This window comes from Oncorhynchus clarkii, chromosome 24, assembly GCF_045791955.1.
Source record: "Oncorhynchus clarkii lewisi isolate Uvic-CL-2024 chromosome 24, UVic_Ocla_1.0, whole genome shotgun sequence".
Classification (NCBI taxonomy): domain Eukaryota; kingdom Metazoa; phylum Chordata; class Actinopteri; order Salmoniformes; family Salmonidae; genus Oncorhynchus; species Oncorhynchus clarkii.
This window is the reverse complement of record NC_092170.1, coordinates 29,583,156-29,599,950: the sequence shown is the minus strand read 5'-3', so window position 1 is coordinate 29,599,950 and position 16,795 is coordinate 29,583,156. Positions and strand designations below refer to the sequence as shown.

General features: G+C 42.5%; 2 protein-coding genes across 2 annotated transcripts; both read right to left on the bottom strand.

Annotated features, from left to right (window-relative positions):
- Positions 1 to 404: 404 nt before the first annotated feature.
- On the bottom strand, positions 405 to 6,074 carry LOC139382433 (retinol-binding protein 2-like). The gene is made up of 4 exons (XM_071126480.1): positions 6,002 to 6,074; positions 1,880 to 2,058; positions 1,145 to 1,246; positions 405 to 551 (listed from the first exon to the last, which is right to left on the bottom strand). The coding sequence occupies exons 1-4, from the start codon at positions 6,072 to 6,074 to the stop codon at positions 498 to 500; spliced, it is 408 nt and encodes a 135-aa protein (XP_070982581.1). The 3' UTR covers positions 405 to 497.
- A 5,953-nt stretch (positions 6,075 to 12,027) lies between these two features.
- On the bottom strand, positions 12,028 to 13,518 carry LOC139382627 (uncharacterized). The gene is made up of 2 exons (XM_071126726.1): positions 13,485 to 13,518; positions 12,028 to 12,953 (listed from the first exon to the last, which is right to left on the bottom strand). Exons 1-2 carry the CDS (start codon positions 13,516 to 13,518, stop codon positions 12,028 to 12,030), a joined length of 960 nt encoding a protein of 319 aa, XP_070982827.1.
- Positions 13,519 to 16,795: the final 3,277 nt, after the last annotated feature.

Genomic DNA, 16,795 nt, shown 5'->3' with positions numbered 1-16,795 from the left:
AAGTCCACACCTCCTCACTGTTGCATGTTGAAAGGTTTCGTAGACCTGGTGTTCTGTCATTGATTAGATCTGTCCCTGTGAAGTAGTAGATAAGGTCGCAGGCCTTCACAACCCAACTGATTAACGTCATATACTGTACGCTATTCATATATGTCTTGTTCTGGTCATCTACTGTACAATATTTTGGATTGATTTGCACATTTACACATAGTTCTGTTCTTTCACAATGACATGCTAATTTGAGAAGGTACAGTATGTTGTGTTTTTAAAAGTTTATATTGTTTGTTTATATTTGCAAGTACTGTTACCTCTGGTCAATATACACCCATATAAATATTCATTTCATGTATTGACCAAAGTCAATGCCTCCCATCTGCTTGGGATGAATGACGTATTTATTACATGTATGTACAATCACATCATAAGTACATTACATAATTATGCAGGCAGAAACACATGAAGGTCATTTTACAATAAAAAAGGTTATGTCAGATGTTTCAGGGCTTCTTCTTGAATACTTGTTTGCAGACTTTGTCTTCAACGTGGATCTCCTGAAAGAAAAAGAGACCACCAGAAAGACAATGAGACAATCAAATAACATATACCCCTCAAACTCAGAAGCGCTATACCTCTCAAACTCAACTCTGGACCTCTAAGTCAGTTCCACTGCATTTTGTCAGTGTTCCCCTCGAATCAGGGACTGATTTAGACCTGGGACACCAGGCATGTGCAATTAATATGAATTAAAAAACACAAACCCACAGACACTTGGCCCTAAGTGGAATGAGTTTGACACCCCTGATATAGGGAATAGGGTGCCATTTCAGATGCAGTCTATATGTCAGGGGTACTCAACTCTTACACTACGATGTTCGGAACCTGCTGGTTTTCTGTTCTACCTGAAAATTAATTGCACACACCTGGTGACCCAGGTCTAATTCAGTCCCTAATTAGAGGGGAACAATGAAAAGATGCAGTGGAACTGACTTAGAGGTCCAGAGTTGAGTTTGAGAGGTATAGAGCTTCTGTTGTCTTAGGTATGAAGAATCTGTAATGTTCTGTATCTTGACGTTGAAGTCTAGGAAGTCTACAACCCCGTTGAAGTCTACAACCCCCCCCCCCCCTCCATCTTTCTCTCAGTCACCAGGTGTAGCAGGTCTCCTTCTATCCATTGCATCCAGCCACGGTTGGCCTTCTCTCCCTTCTGCACAGCCACCAACTTGTCTCCATCCCAGGTAACCAGTGTCTGAAGAACACACACACACACACACACACACACACACACACACACACACACACACACACACACACACACACACACACAACAGTCAGCTTACCGTAGACACACATTTGCCCAAATTCCCCACAGCTAAGATATCAGGTCGGTAGCATAGAGTAGACGTAGCATAATACAAATTTGGGACACTCAAATAAGTATATGTTACGTTTGGTATTGTTGCATAAGACAGAAGGTTATTAAAGGCAAAAACTAAAGGAGGGTAGTTGGTCGGGGTGGCTGAGTGGGCATATAACTTGAACGTCTGGCAAGCTAATGGCTTTGTGTTCTAAATGTTATTCATAACATATCACAAATTGCAATTTGTAACATATCATAGGAAATGGATGAAGGATATCCATAAATTAATAAATACCATACCAAATGTAACATATCATACTCATTTGAGTGTCCAGGATTTTCGTTTGCTATGTTACGTCTACCCCTTAGTCCAGGATGAAGATATGTGAGTATGTTTCCATAAAGCCAGGGTCAACAACTCACAGCAGTGCCTATGACTGTCTCTTTTATTCTAATCTGAGAGAAACGGAGAGCAGTGACAAAGTGTCTCTCTGACCGTGGTCAGAGTGGTTGTGGTCCTACCTGGATTGTCCTGTTGTCCAGTCCCTTAGTGACCTCCTCAAACTCCTCCCCAACGGTGAAGTTGACCTCGTAGTTCCTGAAGGTGCTCAAAGTTTTGGTCTCAAACTTGTCTCCATTCTGGACGATCACCTTGGTCTGGGTCAGGTGACAGGCGATCTTACGGGTGGCAAAGTCAATATCTGGAGGAAACACAGTGAAACAACGTCAACATTTAAAGATGTTCTGCTCATTCCATGACACAGACTGTCCAGGTGAATCCAAGTGAAAGCTATGATCCCTTATTGATGTAATTTGTCACGTTTATCCTACCAACTGAACATTAAAAACTGAAATATCCTATGTTTCACCGAGTCGTGGCTGAACGACGTCATTAATAACATACAGCTGGCGGGTTCTACACTCCATCGAAAGGATAGAACAGCAGCCTCTGGTAAGACACGGTGCATGATATCTAAGGAATTCTCGAGGTTTTGCTCGCCTGAGGTAGAGTATATCATGATAAGCTATAGACCACACTATCTACCTAGAGAGTTTTCATCTGTATTTTTCATAGCTGTCTACATACCACCACAGACCGTTGCTGGCACTAAAACCACACTCAATGAGCTGTATACCGCAATAGGCAAACAGGAAAACGTTCATCCAGAGGCAGCGCTCCTAGTGGCCGGGGACTTTAATGCAGGGAAACTTAAATCACTTTTACCTAATTTTTATCATCATGTTAAATGCGCACCCAGAGGGGAAAAACTCTGGACCACCTTTACTCCACACACAGAGACGTGTGCAAAGCTCTCCATCGCCCTCCAGAAGGCAAATCTGACCATAATTCTATCCCATTGATTCCTGCATACAAGCAAAAAAACACCAGTGCCTCGGTCTATAAAAAAAAGTGGTCAGATGAAGCAGATGCTAATCTACAGGACTGTTTTGCTATCACAGACTGGAACATGTTCCGGGATTCTTCCGATGACATTGAGGAGTACACCAAATCAGTCACTGGCTTTATCAATAAGTGCATCGATGACGTCGTCCCCACAGTGACAATACGTACATACCCCAACCAGATGCCATGGATTACAGGCAACATTCGCACTGAGCTAATGGGTAGAGCTGCTGCTTTCAAGGAGTGGGACACTAACCCGGAAGCTTATAAAAAATCCCACTATGCCCTCCAAGGAACCATCAAATAGGCAAAGCGTCAAAACAGGACTAAGATCGAATCGTACTACACGGGCTCTGACAAGCGGATGTGGCAGGGCTTGCAAACCATTACAGACTACATTGGGAAGCACAGCCAAGAGCTGCCCAGTGACACGAGCCTACCAGATGAGCTAAATAACTTATATGCTTGCTTCGAGGCAAGTAACGCTGAAAAAGGCATGAGAGCATCAGCTGTTCCAGATGACTATGTGATCAATCTCTCTGCAGCCGATGTGAGTAAGACCTTTTAACAGGTCAACAGTCACAAGGCCGCAGGGCCAGATGGATTACCAGGACGTGTACCCCGAGCATGCGCTGACCAACTGGCAAGTGTCTTCACTGACCTTTTCAACCTCTCCCTGTCTGAGTCCAGTCCCTTAGTGACCTCCTCAAACTCCTCCCCAACGGTGAAGTTGACCTCGTAGTTCCTGAAGGTGCTCAAAGTTTTGGTCTCAAACTTGTCTCCATTCTGGACGATCACCTTGGTCTGGGTCAGGTGACAGGCGATCTTACGGGTGGCAAAGTCAATATCTGGAGGAAACACAGTGAAACAACGTCAACATTTATTATTTATGTTGACGTTGTTTCACTGTGTTTCCTCCAGATATTGACTTTGTCACCCGTAAGATCGCCTGTCACCTGACCCAGACCAAGGTGATCGTCCAGAATGGAGACAAGTTTGAGACCAAAACTTTGAGCACCTTCAGGAACTACGAGGTCAACTTCACCGTTGGGGAGGAGTTTGAGGAGGTCACTAAGGGACTGGACAACAGGACAATCCAGGTAGGACCACAACCACTCTGACCACGGTCAGAGAGACACTTTGTCACTGCACTCCGTTTCTCTCCTTGCAGCATGCCTAAGGCACGTTCACGCAGATGAGCAGGGACCCTGGGCATCTTTCTTTTGGTGTTTTTCAGAGTCAGTAGAAAGGCCTCTTTACTGTCCTAAGATTTCATAACTGTGACCTTAATTGCCTACCGTCTGTCTGTAAGCTGTTAGTGTCTTAACGACCGTTCCACAGGTGCATGTTCATGAATTGTTTATGGTTCATTGAACAAGCATGGGAAACAGTGTTTAAACCCTTTTCAATGAAGATCTGGGAAGTTATTTGGATTTTTGCGAATTATCTTTGAAAGACAGGGTCCTGAAAAAGGGACGTTTCTTTTTTTGTTGAGTTTATTACCTCAATTACCTCGACACAGGTGTCCCAGCACATTGACTCTGTACCGACACCCCCTGTATACAGCCCCGCTATTGTTATTTACTGTTGCTCTTTAATTATTTGTTATTCTTATCTCTTCATTTTTTAAAGTATTTTCTTAAAACTGCACTGTTGGTTAAGGGCATGTATGTAAGCATTTCACTGTAACCTGATGCGCATGTGACAAATACATTTTTAGTTAATTTGTTAAATCCACTTCAATCAGTGTAGATGAAGGGGAGGAGACAGGTTAAAGATGGATGTTTAAGCCTTGAGACCATTGAGACAGGGATTGTGTCTGTGTGCCATTCAGAGGGTGAATGGGCAAGACAACATATTGATATGGTAGTAGGTGCCAGGCACACTGGTGTGTCAAGAAATGCAACGCTGCTGGGTTTTTCACGTTCAACAGTTTCCCGTGTGTATCAAGAATGGTCCACCACCCAAAGAACATCCTGCCAACTGGACTCAACTGTGGGAAGCATTGGAGTCAACATGGGCCAGCACCCTGTGGAATGCTTTCGACACCTTGTAGAGTCAATGCCTTGACAAATTGAGGCATTTCTGAGGGCAACAGGGGGTGCAACTCAACATTAGGAAAGTGTTTCTAATATTTTGTACACTCAGGATAAGTATCAAGTATGTTTTCATATAGATTCTGTTCACCTTGGTTGGACAGTGAGGTGTGTGTATAGTATACTTTTTATTGTGCTCCCTTGTGCATAAGCCACCAGTCCTCTTCAGTTATGAGACTGCAGCTCAAGTCCTAGAATTACTATTCCACTCAAACCAGCTCTGTTGACAATCTAATTTCCCTTTAAAAATAGCACTGTACCAGAAATAGAGCTAAATAAGGTAAACTGTGAGCCTGCAAAAGAGACCGCCTCTTTCATTTTGATATTCATATTTTATTGGCCACAAAGTGCAAATTCAATTTCTGCCCATCTCTCTTTTTGATGAGGCTCTTTTATTTACCCATCCAAATATTTTTCTTCCTCCCTCTATTTCCATATGGGTGTAATTTTCGATCCGCTCATGGAAATGAGAGAGCGGCACGGAATGAGACGCCTTGGATTGTTTGTTTTGGGGAGTTTTTCTGGGTTGAGCGGCAGGGACTTATGAATTGCAGATAAAGTCGTGAATAATAAAAGACTTGGGGTTGATCAACGCCATGCTGACTGGATGGATGGGGGCCTTCGCTTGCCAGTGACATGCAGATGCCGCTTGGCAGAGCTCGGGAGGGGAATGGGAATGGGGAGGATGTTAAATGTGGAAAAGAGTAAATCTATATTTATTCAACGTGGTAACAAGCAGGAGCCATTCACACAAACAGTCAAGGTTAAGTCGCCATGACAGCAGCTCAGTAAGTAAATGAAGCAGCACTAGAGAATCCTTTCTCTCTCTCGCCCTCTCTTTCTATCTCTCTTCCTCTCTCCCTCACACACTCTCACTGTCTATCACAATCTCACTAACTAACACACTTAAATAGTCTTTACACAAACGTTATCTCCGACATCCCCCTCTCAATCATACACACTCTTGCACACAAACCCAATGACATATGCACACAGGCACACACACATGCACACACACGACACACTCTTTCTCTATCAATTCCCTCTCTCTTCTTCACCCCTTCCCTCCCTCCCTCTCCACCATCTCTCTCTGCATGTCTGTATCTCTGCTATTTTCCAACAGACATTAGAAGAACAGCTTACCAATGGCCTTCATGATATCCTCAAAGTTCTCGTTGGTGACCATCACCCATTGTCCATTGAAGTCTGCAGGCATCTTGGAACCGGCTGGGTTTGTGCTACTGTATATGCCCTGTATATGTCTATGGGGATTTTTCTCACATGCAAACACAATGCAAGAGGTAGATTCTATTGGCCCAACCCTTTATATACAGCCTGTTTACGTGTGGAATTAAGGGGCAGTGTTCGCCTGATTACACTCTATTTCTTTGAAAGAGAAGGGGCGTGTGTGTGTGTGTGTGTGTGTGTGTGTGTGTGTGTGTGTGTGTGTGTGTGTGTGTGTGTGTGTGTGTGTGTGTGTGTGTGTGTGTGTGTGTGTGTGTGTGTGTGTGTGTGTGTGTGTGTGTGTGTGTGTGTGTGTGTGTGTGTGTGTGTGTGTGTGTGTGTGTGTGTGTGTGTGTGTGAAGGGTGGAGGCACTTAGCGTCAGCTAACCCACTGACTCTTAACAGGCTAGCCGGATCACTTGTTCATTGTATTGATGCAGAAAGGAAACAAGATGGAGAGCACCAGCTAGAGCAATGATAGCTAGTTCCACTGTCACCTGTAAACACAGACACTAAAAAGCAATGCTGAGGAGAAGGTCAGAAAGTCATTTCTCTCTTCTGAAACAAGAAAAGGTTTCCAGTTCAAACAGAATACACTGAGTGCACATTTGACTATTTTCTTCATGTTAAGTCAAAGCAACACACTGGCATTTGCATTTAACCTGCAATCTAGCCTGGTTGCCAGATGCGTTCGTGCTGTAGCTAACTCCTATGATTTAGCTAAGGGAAACTGGCTAGGGATGGGATTAAAACAAACAGATAACTGTGCAACGTGTCTGTAAAATGTATAGAGTATGTATAAACTGGAAGTAGAAGCCTAAGTGTTGTTGTCCATTAGTTTACTCCAATTAGGAGAGGGGTGTGTAGGGTTAGAGGAAAATAATCAAGGAAAATATGTTTTACAAAAAAATATATGTTGAAGGGAAATGATGCAGACAATTACATTGATGGAATCTACAATCTATCTGCACTACTGAAGATTATCTACCCCTGAAAATATAAATCAATAAAACATAAATACATTTGGGAAACTGATCTGGCAACCAGGATAGATGCAATCTGCAGGGGAAGTGGAAACCCTTTCTGTACACTTCCACCAGTTCTGATTGCATATTTGCCAATTACCTCTGTAGCTATAAGTGGTTTGTAGTTGTATTTGCTTTGACTTCAATTCTTCCTAATGAATTACAATAACCTACCGTATTTCTGACTTGAAGTCCTTTGTCATGATTAATGCCAATGTCAATTTGATTTGTGAGTGAGAGATTATCTGTGTGTGTGAGAGAGAGAGAGAGAGAGAGTTAAAATGTTAGGCTCCAACATGCATGACTAAATTAAATAAAATAATGAAAATGGTCATAAAAACAACAACAATAGAAATAGCACTATATACTTCATAACAACTGTAGCAGTAATTAATAAATACATGTCCATTGGGGTGGAGGAAAGACTGTTGAGGGGGTGAAGACAGAATAAAGACTGTTGAGGGGGTGAAGACAGAATAAAGACTGTTGAGGGGGTGAAGACAGAGTAAAGACTGTTGAGGGGGTGAAGACAGAGTAAAGACTGTTGAGGGGGTGAAGACAGAATAAAGACTGTTGAGGGGGTGAAGACAGAATAAAGACTGTTGAGGGGGTGAAGACAGAATAAAGACTGTTGAGGGGGTGAAGGCAGAATAAAGACTGTTGAGGGGGTGAAGACAGAATAAAGACTGTTGAGGGGGTGAAGACAGAATAAAGACTGTTGAGGGGGTGAAGGCAGAATAAAGACTGTTGAGGGGGTGAAGACAGAATAAAGACTGTTGAGGGGGTGAAGACAGAGTAAAGACTGTTGAGGGGGTGAAGACAGAGTAAAGACTGTTGAGGGGGTGAAGACAGAATAAAGACTGTTGAGGGGGTGAAGACAGAATAAAGCCTGTTGAGGGGGTGAAGACAGAATAAAGACTGTTGAGGGGGTGAAGGCAGAATAAAGACTGTTGAGGGGGTGAAGACAGAATAAAGACTGTTGAGGGGGTGAAGACAGAATAAAGACTGTTGAGGGGGTGAAGGCAGAATAAAGACTGTTGAGGGGGTGAAGACAGAATAAAGACTGTTGAGGGGGTAGAGGCAGAATAAAGACTGTTGAGGGGTAGAGGCAGAATAAAGACTATTGAGGGGTGAAGGCAGAATAAAGACTGTTGAGGGGGTGAAGAAAGAATAGAGAGAGAGAGAGAGAGAGAGAGACATTGAGAGAGAGGAAGTGAACATGAGAGGGGGTATACAGAATACAACCTCTCTTAAGGTCTAAAACAAAGAGAAAATAATAATTGCCTGTATCGTTCAAACCTAAAGCATATGAAGAACTTGTTGCATGGCGTGTTTACAGTAGTGTACATGATGTTTCTGCCATGGTATGTTTACAGTAGTGTGCATGATGTTTCTGCCATGGTATGTTTACAGTAGTGTGCATGATGTTTCTGCCATGGTATGTTTACAATAGTGTGCATGAAGTTTCTGCTATGTTATGTTTACAGTAGTGTGCATGATGTTTCTGCCATGGTGTGTTTACAGTAATGTGCATGGTATGTTTACAGTAATGTGCATGATGTTTCTGCCATGGTGTGTTTACAGTAATGTGCATGGTATGTTTACAGTAATGTGCATGATGTTTCTGCCATGGTGTGTTTACAGTAATGTGCATGGTATGTTTACAGTAATGTGCATGATGTTTCTGCCATGGTATGTGTACAGTAATGTGCATGATGTTTCTGCCTTGGCCCATAGTCATTTAATATTCATAATGTGCCCTTTAGCTCATAAACAGTACATTAAGACAAAGATAATGCATGAGCTTGGTGTAGGGTCAACCTAGCCACAATCCTATTCCCTAAATACACACAACCAACAACAGCTGAACAACGGCTCTGCATAGATTGTGTTGTATGTACTGTGCTCCTGACTGCACAATTCATTTACCTGCGGGGACAATAAAGTTGTAACTGAATTCAAATTGAAATGGTGCAGTTACTTAGAACCAGAGATTATTGCATTTGTATCACATCAAAATAACAGTTTGACAGTTTGGCTGTGTAACGCCTGCTTCCAACTCACACCCACAAACACATAGATCCCCTGAACGCAGCTCACTCTCCAGATTACTGATTACTTTGTTATCAGCCCTATGTGATGGCCCCATAATCAATGGAGATAGGAACAGGGGGGAGACAGAGAGGCAGAGAGAGATAGGGACAGAGATAGGGACAGAGAGAGGGACAGAGAGGGACACGCAGACAGAGAGAGAGAGAGAGAGAGATACATTGAGAGAGAGGAAGTGAACATGAGAGGGGGTATACAGAATTCAACCCCTCTTAAGGTCTAAAACCAAGACAAAATAATAATATGCCTGTATCTTTCAAACCTAAAGCATATGAATAACTTGTTGCATGGTGTGTTTACAGTAGTGTGCATGATGTTTCTGTCATGGTATGTTTACAGTAGTGTGCATGAAGTTTCTGCCATGGTATGTTTACAGTACTGTGCATGATGTTCCTGCCATGGTGTGTTTACAGTAATGTGCATGGTATGTTTACAGTAATGTGCATGATGTTTCTGACATGATATGTTTACACTAATATGCATGATGTTTCTGCCATGGTATGTTTAGAGTAATGTGCATGATGTTTCTGCCATGGTATGTTTAGAGTAATGTGCATGATGTTTCTGCCATGGCATGTTTAGAGTAATGTGCATGGTGTTTCTGCCATGGTATGTGTACAGTAATGTGCATGATGTTTCCAGTAATGCGCATGATGTTTCTGCCATGGTATGTTTACAGTAATGTGCATGATGTTTTTACCTTGGTATGTTTACAGTAATGTGCATGATGTTTCTGCCATGGTATGTTTACAGTAATGTGCATATTATGTTTACAGTAATGTACAAGATGTTTCCATTACATTTTTACAGTAATGTGCATGATGTTTCCATGGCATGTTTACAGTAATGTGCATGATGTTTTTGCCATGGCATGCTTACAGTAATTTGTATGTTATGTTTACTGTAATGTTCATGATATTTCCATAATATGTTTACAGTAATGTGCATGATGTTTTTGCCATGGTATGCTTACAGTAATTTGTATGTTATGTTTACTGTAATGTTCATGATATTTCCATAATATGTTTACAGTAATGTGCATGATGTTTCTGCCTTGGCCCATAGTCATTTATTATTCCTAATGTGACCCTGAGCTCACAAACAGTGCATTAAGACAATAGATAATGCATGAGCTTGGTGTAGGGTGAACCTAGCCACAATCCTATTCCATAAATACAAAATCCTATTCCATAAATACACAATTCCATAAATACACAATCCTATTCCATAAATCCTATTCCATATTGCAACCAACAACAGTTGAACAACGGCTCTGCATAGATTGTGTTGTATGTACTGTGCTCCTGACTGCACAATTCATTTACCTGCGGGGACAATAAAGTTGTAATTGAATTCAAATTGAAATGGTGCAGTTATTTAGAACCAGCGATTATTGCATTTGTATCACATCAAAATAACAGTTTGACAGTTTGGCTGTGTAACGCCTGCTTCCAACTCACACCCACAAACGCATAGATCCCCTGAACGCAGCTCACTCTCCAGATCCCAATCACCTGAATTCTAATCACCTGTTCACACACCTGTATGTCATTATCACACACTATTTAGTTCAGTTCTTTGCACCCCATCACTGTGAGGTATTGTTTGTTTGTGACACATAGCTTTTGGAGCACTGGGTTTCCTGTGAGTTACTCATCCTGTGTATGATAGTTTTGGCCAGCCTCACTAATGACACCTTTTGCCTAGTCCCTGCCTGTACTTTAGCCTATCAGATTTCCTGTTATCTACCTATTGCTTGATCTCTCGGGCTACGTTACTAGCCTATTCCCTGCCTGTACTTTAGCCTATTATATTTCCTGTTATCTACCTATTGCTTGATCTCCCAGGCTACGTTACTAGCATTTTCCCTGCCTGTACTGTTGCCCTTTTGGACCCCCTGTGTACGACCTTCTGCCTGCCCCTGGACCCAGCTACCTGCCTCCTCCTGTGTATGACCTTCTGCCTGCCCCTGGACCCTGTACTTGCCTCCTCCTGTGTATGACCTTCTGCCTGCCCCTGGACCCAGCTACCTGCCTCCTCCTGTGTATGACCTTCTGCCTGCCCCTGGACCCAGCTACCTGCCTCCTCCTGTGTATGACCTTCTGCCTGCCCCTGGACCCAGCTACCTGCCTCCTCCTGTGTATGACCTTCTGCCTGGCCCTGGACCCAGCTACCTGCCTCCTCCTGTGTATGACCTTCTGCCTGCCCCTGGACCCAGTTACCTGCCTCCTCCTGTGTATGACCTTCTGCCTGCCCCTGGACCCAGCTACCTGCCTCCTCCTGTGTATGACCTTCTGCCTGCCCCTGGACCCAGCTACCTGCCTCCTCCTGCGTATGACCTTCTGCCTGGCCCTGGACCCAGCTACCTGCCTCCTCCTGTGTATGACCTTCTGCCTGCCCCTGGACCCAGTTACCTGCCTCCTCCTGTGTATAACCTTCTGCCTGGTCCTGGACCCAGCCACCTGCCTCCTCCTGTGCTCCTTTGCAATAAACACCTGCACTTGAAACCAGCTCTCTGTCTCCCCTCGTGTTCATTACAGACTGTGATGTGAATTGACCTCTTGAGTTGCTTTGAAGGGGTCAAAGGTCGATGTCTGAAATGTATCATCCCTCTGATAAGATTAAAATAACACTTATCATCTGAACTGTCACCCCAGCATTGACACGCAACTTAGTAAAGTGTCACGGAACGGAACTGTTCATGCAACTGAGTACATTTTTCTTAAAACTAGTGCTGACTGAGTAGCCTAGCTCTTCCCTCGTTCTGCTTTATTTCCAAACCACAAGCCTGGAGAATACCCATCCAAGTACTTAACCATCTACTGCACATCGTTGCCGAAGGGCAACAGAATATTTTCTATTGGCGAGGAGCCTAATCGAGCAGTTGGAATTATACCCTTTAATAGTGAGGACAGTGGGTTTGGGGACAGTGGGTTTGAGGACAGTGGGCTTGGGGACAGTGGGTTTGAGGACAGTGGGTTTGGGGACAGTGGGCTTGGGGACAGCGGGTTTGGGGACATCGGGCTTGAGGACAGTGGGTTTGGGGACAGTGGGTTTGGTGACAGTGGGTTTGGTGACAGTGGGCTTGGGGACAGTGGGTTTGGTGACAGTGGGTTTGGGGACAGTGGGCTTGGGGACAGCGGGTTTGGGGACAGCGGGCTTGAGGACAGTGGGTTTGGGGACAGTGGGTTTGGGGACAGCGGGCTTGAGGACAGTGGGTTTGGGGACAGTGGGCTTGAGGACAGTGGGCTTGGGGACAGTAGGTTTGAGGACAGTGGGTTTGGGGACAGTGGGCTTGGGGACAGCGGGTTTGGGGACAGCGGGCTTGGGGACAGTGGGTTTGGGGACAGTGGGTTTGAGGACAGTGGGTTTGGGGACAGTGGGTTTGAGGACAGTGGGCTTGAGGACAGTGGGTTTGGTGACAGTGGGTTTGGGGACAGTGGGCTTGGGGACAGCGGGTTTGGGGACAGCGGGCTTGAGGACAGTGGGTTTGAGGACAGTGGGTTTGGGGACAGCGGGCTTGAGGACAGTGGGTTTGGGGACAGTGGGCTTGAGGACAGTGGGTTTGAGGACAGTGGGTTTGGGGACAGTGGGTTTGAGGACAGTGGGCTTGAGGACAGTGGGTTTGGGGACAGTGGGTTTGAGGACAGTGGGTTTGAGGACAGTGGGTTTGGGGACAGTGGGTTTGAGGACAGTGGGCTTGAGGACAGTGGGTTTGGTGACAGTGGGTTTGAGGACTGAAAAAGAAGGCTTGTTTCTACTGTTTCACTTAATAAATGTTCTGAAAATATTTTATTTATTTTCTATGACTTGTTTTCCTTTGTGTTTTAGTACCCTTATGGCACAGCATTGCCCTGAGACAACCAAAAAAGATTCTGGCTGTGGGGGGTAAAAGTTTGTTTTTATTATTGATACATTATCAGAGCCTAAATCTTCAAAAAAATTGGATGGAATATATATTTCAACCAGAATGTATGCAGTAGAGGGTTCATATTAATTAGGTGGGTGATTTATGTTTTCCTATTTCATACATGTACAATTGTGTGTCGGTACATGTGTGAAGAGACACCCTCAGAGAGTGCGGTCATAGCCAGAGTCTGACCATGGAGCAATTAGGCTTAAGTGACACATTTTTCACCATTTCAGCTCGGGGAGTCAAACTAGCAAACCTTTGGTTACTACACCAACACCCTATTCACTAGGCTACCTGCTAGCCATAGAGTATCCTGTGCAATAGCCCCCTACTTTTTGTTATTGACTTGGCTCACCAGCAACTTCAATGCCAAACATGGATTGTTCCATATTTTAACCACACGATGGTGGTATTGTAACATGAAAAACAATACATTTTTATTTCTATACGTATGTTCTTCCCATGATCAGACTTTCTATCTCTCTGTCTCTCCCTTCAGCCCACTCTGCATCCTCATGGTCTAACACAGGATTCTGTTTTATAACCCATCTAATGGGCTGCTTGTAAATTTCATATATAAAATATCCCCATAGTCTAGTAAAGGCAAAAATGTATTTGATACTAGCCTTATTCCTAAAATAAAATCCCAATTTCAGCTTCAATTTTTTTTGTAAGTTGTTGAATATGCAATTTAAAAGAGAGGCCGTCATCAATTAAAATTCCAAGATATTTATATGAGGTTACAGTCTCAATCTCATTGCTGGTAATAATAGGTGAAAAGTTCAGAGGTCCATTTCTTGCTTTAGAAAACACCATTGGTTTAGTTTTGTCAGTATTGAGGATAAGCTTCATTTGACACAAGGTATGTTGAACAGTATAAAAAGCAGTTTGCATGTTCTGGAAAGCTTTTGTAAGAGATGAGGCACAACAGTAAATAACAGTATCATCAGCATAAAAATGAAGTTGCGCATTTTGGACATTTTTGTCTAAATTATTTATATAAATAGTGAATAAGAGAAGAATAAGAGAAAATAAAGACAGACAATATAACAGACATAAGCCCATCAAATTGAGTTCACTGAGTTCTACTAGACAGATAGTTAGCAAACCATGCAATTGCATGCTCCGAAAGACCTACACTCGACAATCTCTGCTTTAGTATAGCATGATCAACTGTATCAAAAGCCTTAGAGAGATCAATAAAAAGTGAGACACAGTGCTATTTTTGTCAAGGGCTTCAGTGATATCATTTAAAACCTTGATGGCTGCTGTAATTGTGCTATGCTTCTTCCTGAAGCCCGATTGGTACATTGATAAAATACAGTTAGTAAATAAAAACTATTTTAGCTGTTCACTCACAAGGGTTTCAAGTATTTTCACCAGGGGTGACAGCTTTGAGATTGGCCTATAATTATTTAAAATAGTTGGATCTCCCCCTTTTAAAAGTGGTAGGACAAATGCTGATTTCCAGATCATTGGAATTTCATTACATTCCAGGGTTAGATTGAACAAATATGTAAGTGGCTCATCTATGAAATCAGCTGCCAGATTTAAAAAGCAGGGATCCAAAAGATCAGGACCTGCAGGCTTTCTCTGATCTAAGGATTTCAGGGCTTTATGTACCACCTGCACTGAGAATGGCTAAAAGTTTGATCAGCTCTCACTGGTTCATCCACACAGGGTTGTACAAAGACAGAGGACACTGAATCGGACAGCCTACCGGATGATACAAAGTGCTCATTGAAACAATTCAGCATTTCAGTTCTGTCATATATAGCAACAAAGTCCTTCAAAACACATGATGGTAATTCATTAACATCACTGTTACCAGACATAGACTTAATAGCATTCCAAAACTTTCTCGGGTCATTCAGATTATCAGTGGTAACAGACATAAAATATTCAGACTTGACCATCCCGAGAAAAAAAAACTTGTTTCGCAACGGCCTAAAATTAAGCCAATCAGCATCAGAACATGATTTCCTTGCTTTAGCCCAGGCTAGATTACGTTCGTGAATAATACAAGACAGCTCAGAAGAAACCATGGATTGGTTGTATGTATCTGATCACTACTGTTGTAGGGTTGGAAGGTTAGACAGGTTGTATGTATCTGATCACTACTGTAGTAGGGTTGGAAGGTTAGACAGGTTGTATGTATCTGATCACTACTGTAGTAGGGTTGGAAGGTTAGACAGGTTGTATGTATCTGATCACTACTGTAGTAGGGTTGGAAGGTTAGACAGGTTGTATGTATCTGATAACTACTGTCGTAGGGTTGGAAGGTTAGACAGGTTGTATGTATCTGATCACTACTGTAGTAGGGTTGGAAGGTTAGACAGGTTGTATGTATCTGATCACTACTGTAGTAGGGTTGGAAGGTTAGATTATGTTGTGTCTTTGGCTATGCTGGATTAAGTGATATGACATGCTATTCTATAAAATAATTTATCCGTAATTAACATCACCTGATTGAGCTAATCATGTAACTGTAATTAACTAGAAAGTCGGACACCACAAAATAATATTTATAGAGCTGTTATATTCCGAATAATGTCTTAAAGACCTAGTAATATTTTACATCAATAGCAGTCAATATTAATCGTCATCTTAATTCAGTCTCATCTGAAAGTTGTAAATTCTTGGTTATCTGCACGAACCCTGGCTAACAATTTGAATCAGCAATACAACATTGGGTTTAATTATTTATTTACTAACTAATCAGTATATGGGGTATTCAGAGACTGTTGTGTTTAGTTACTGTGGAGGAAGATTTTTGGATTTTTTTATTTGAAATATACCACAGTTTTGTTTGAGTGTTTGTGTTGTGGGTTCCCAGACCAAATAAAGGTTATTTAAAACTCAAACTTTTTCTCTCTTCTCTGTCTCTCTCTCTTCTCACTCCCTCTCTCTCTCCCTGTCTCTCTTCTCTCTCTCTTTGTCTCAATCTCTCTCTCTGTCTGTTTCTATCTTTCTGTCTCTGTTCTTGCTCTGTCTCTCTCTCTCTCTCAATTCAATTAATTTCAAGTGGCTTTATTGGCATGGGAAACATGTTAACATTGCCAAAGCAAGTGAGGTAGATAATATACAAAAGTGAAATAAACAATAAAAATTAAAGTAAACATTACACATACAGAAGTAATAAACAAAATAATAAAGACATTTAGAGGTGTAGCAAGGATCGGACCAAAATGCAGCGTGGCTATTGCAATCCATGTTTATTTAATAATAAAGAAACACGAACTTTACACAAAAAAAAAACGAAACAGCCTAAACTGGTGCAAACTGACACTAAGGACAATCACCCACGACAAACTCAAAGAATATGGCTGCCTAAATATGGTTCCCAATCAGAGACAACGATAAACACCTGCCTCTGATTAAGAACCACTCCAGACAGCCATAGACTTTGCTAGATCACCCCACTAGCTACAATCCCAATACATACACACCAAAACCCCAAGACCCCAAGACAAAACACACCACAACACAAAAACCCCATGCCACACCCTGGCCTGACCCAATACATGAAGATAAACACAAAATACTTTGGCCAGGGCGTGACAACATTACAAATGTCATATCATGTATATATACAGTGTTGCAACGATGTACACATGGTTAAGGGTACACAAGGGAAAATAAATAAGCATAAATATGGGTTGTATT

Bases quoted from the DNA above. Each gene is read 5' to 3' on its own strand.
- LOC139382433 (XM_071126480.1), bottom strand. From the start codon at position 6,074: ATGCCTGCAGACTTCAATGGACAATGGGTGATGGTCACCAACGAGAAC. The intron at 2,059-6,001 runs GTAAGCTGTTCT...TGTTTCCTCCAG, and splicing joins GGATATCATGAAGGCCATTG to ATATTGACTTTGCCACCCGT. The intron at 552-1,144 runs GTGACTGAGAGA...TTTTTCTTTCAG, and splicing joins AAGGAGACCTGCTACACCTG to GAGATCCACGTTGAAGACAA.
- LOC139382627 (XM_071126726.1), bottom strand. From the start codon at position 13,518: ATGGAACAATCCATGTTTGGCATTGAAGTTGCTG. The intron at 12,954-13,484 runs GTGAGCCAAGTC...CTTCTTTTTCAG, and splicing joins GTTTGGCATTGAAGTTGCTG to TCCTCAAACCCACTGTCACC.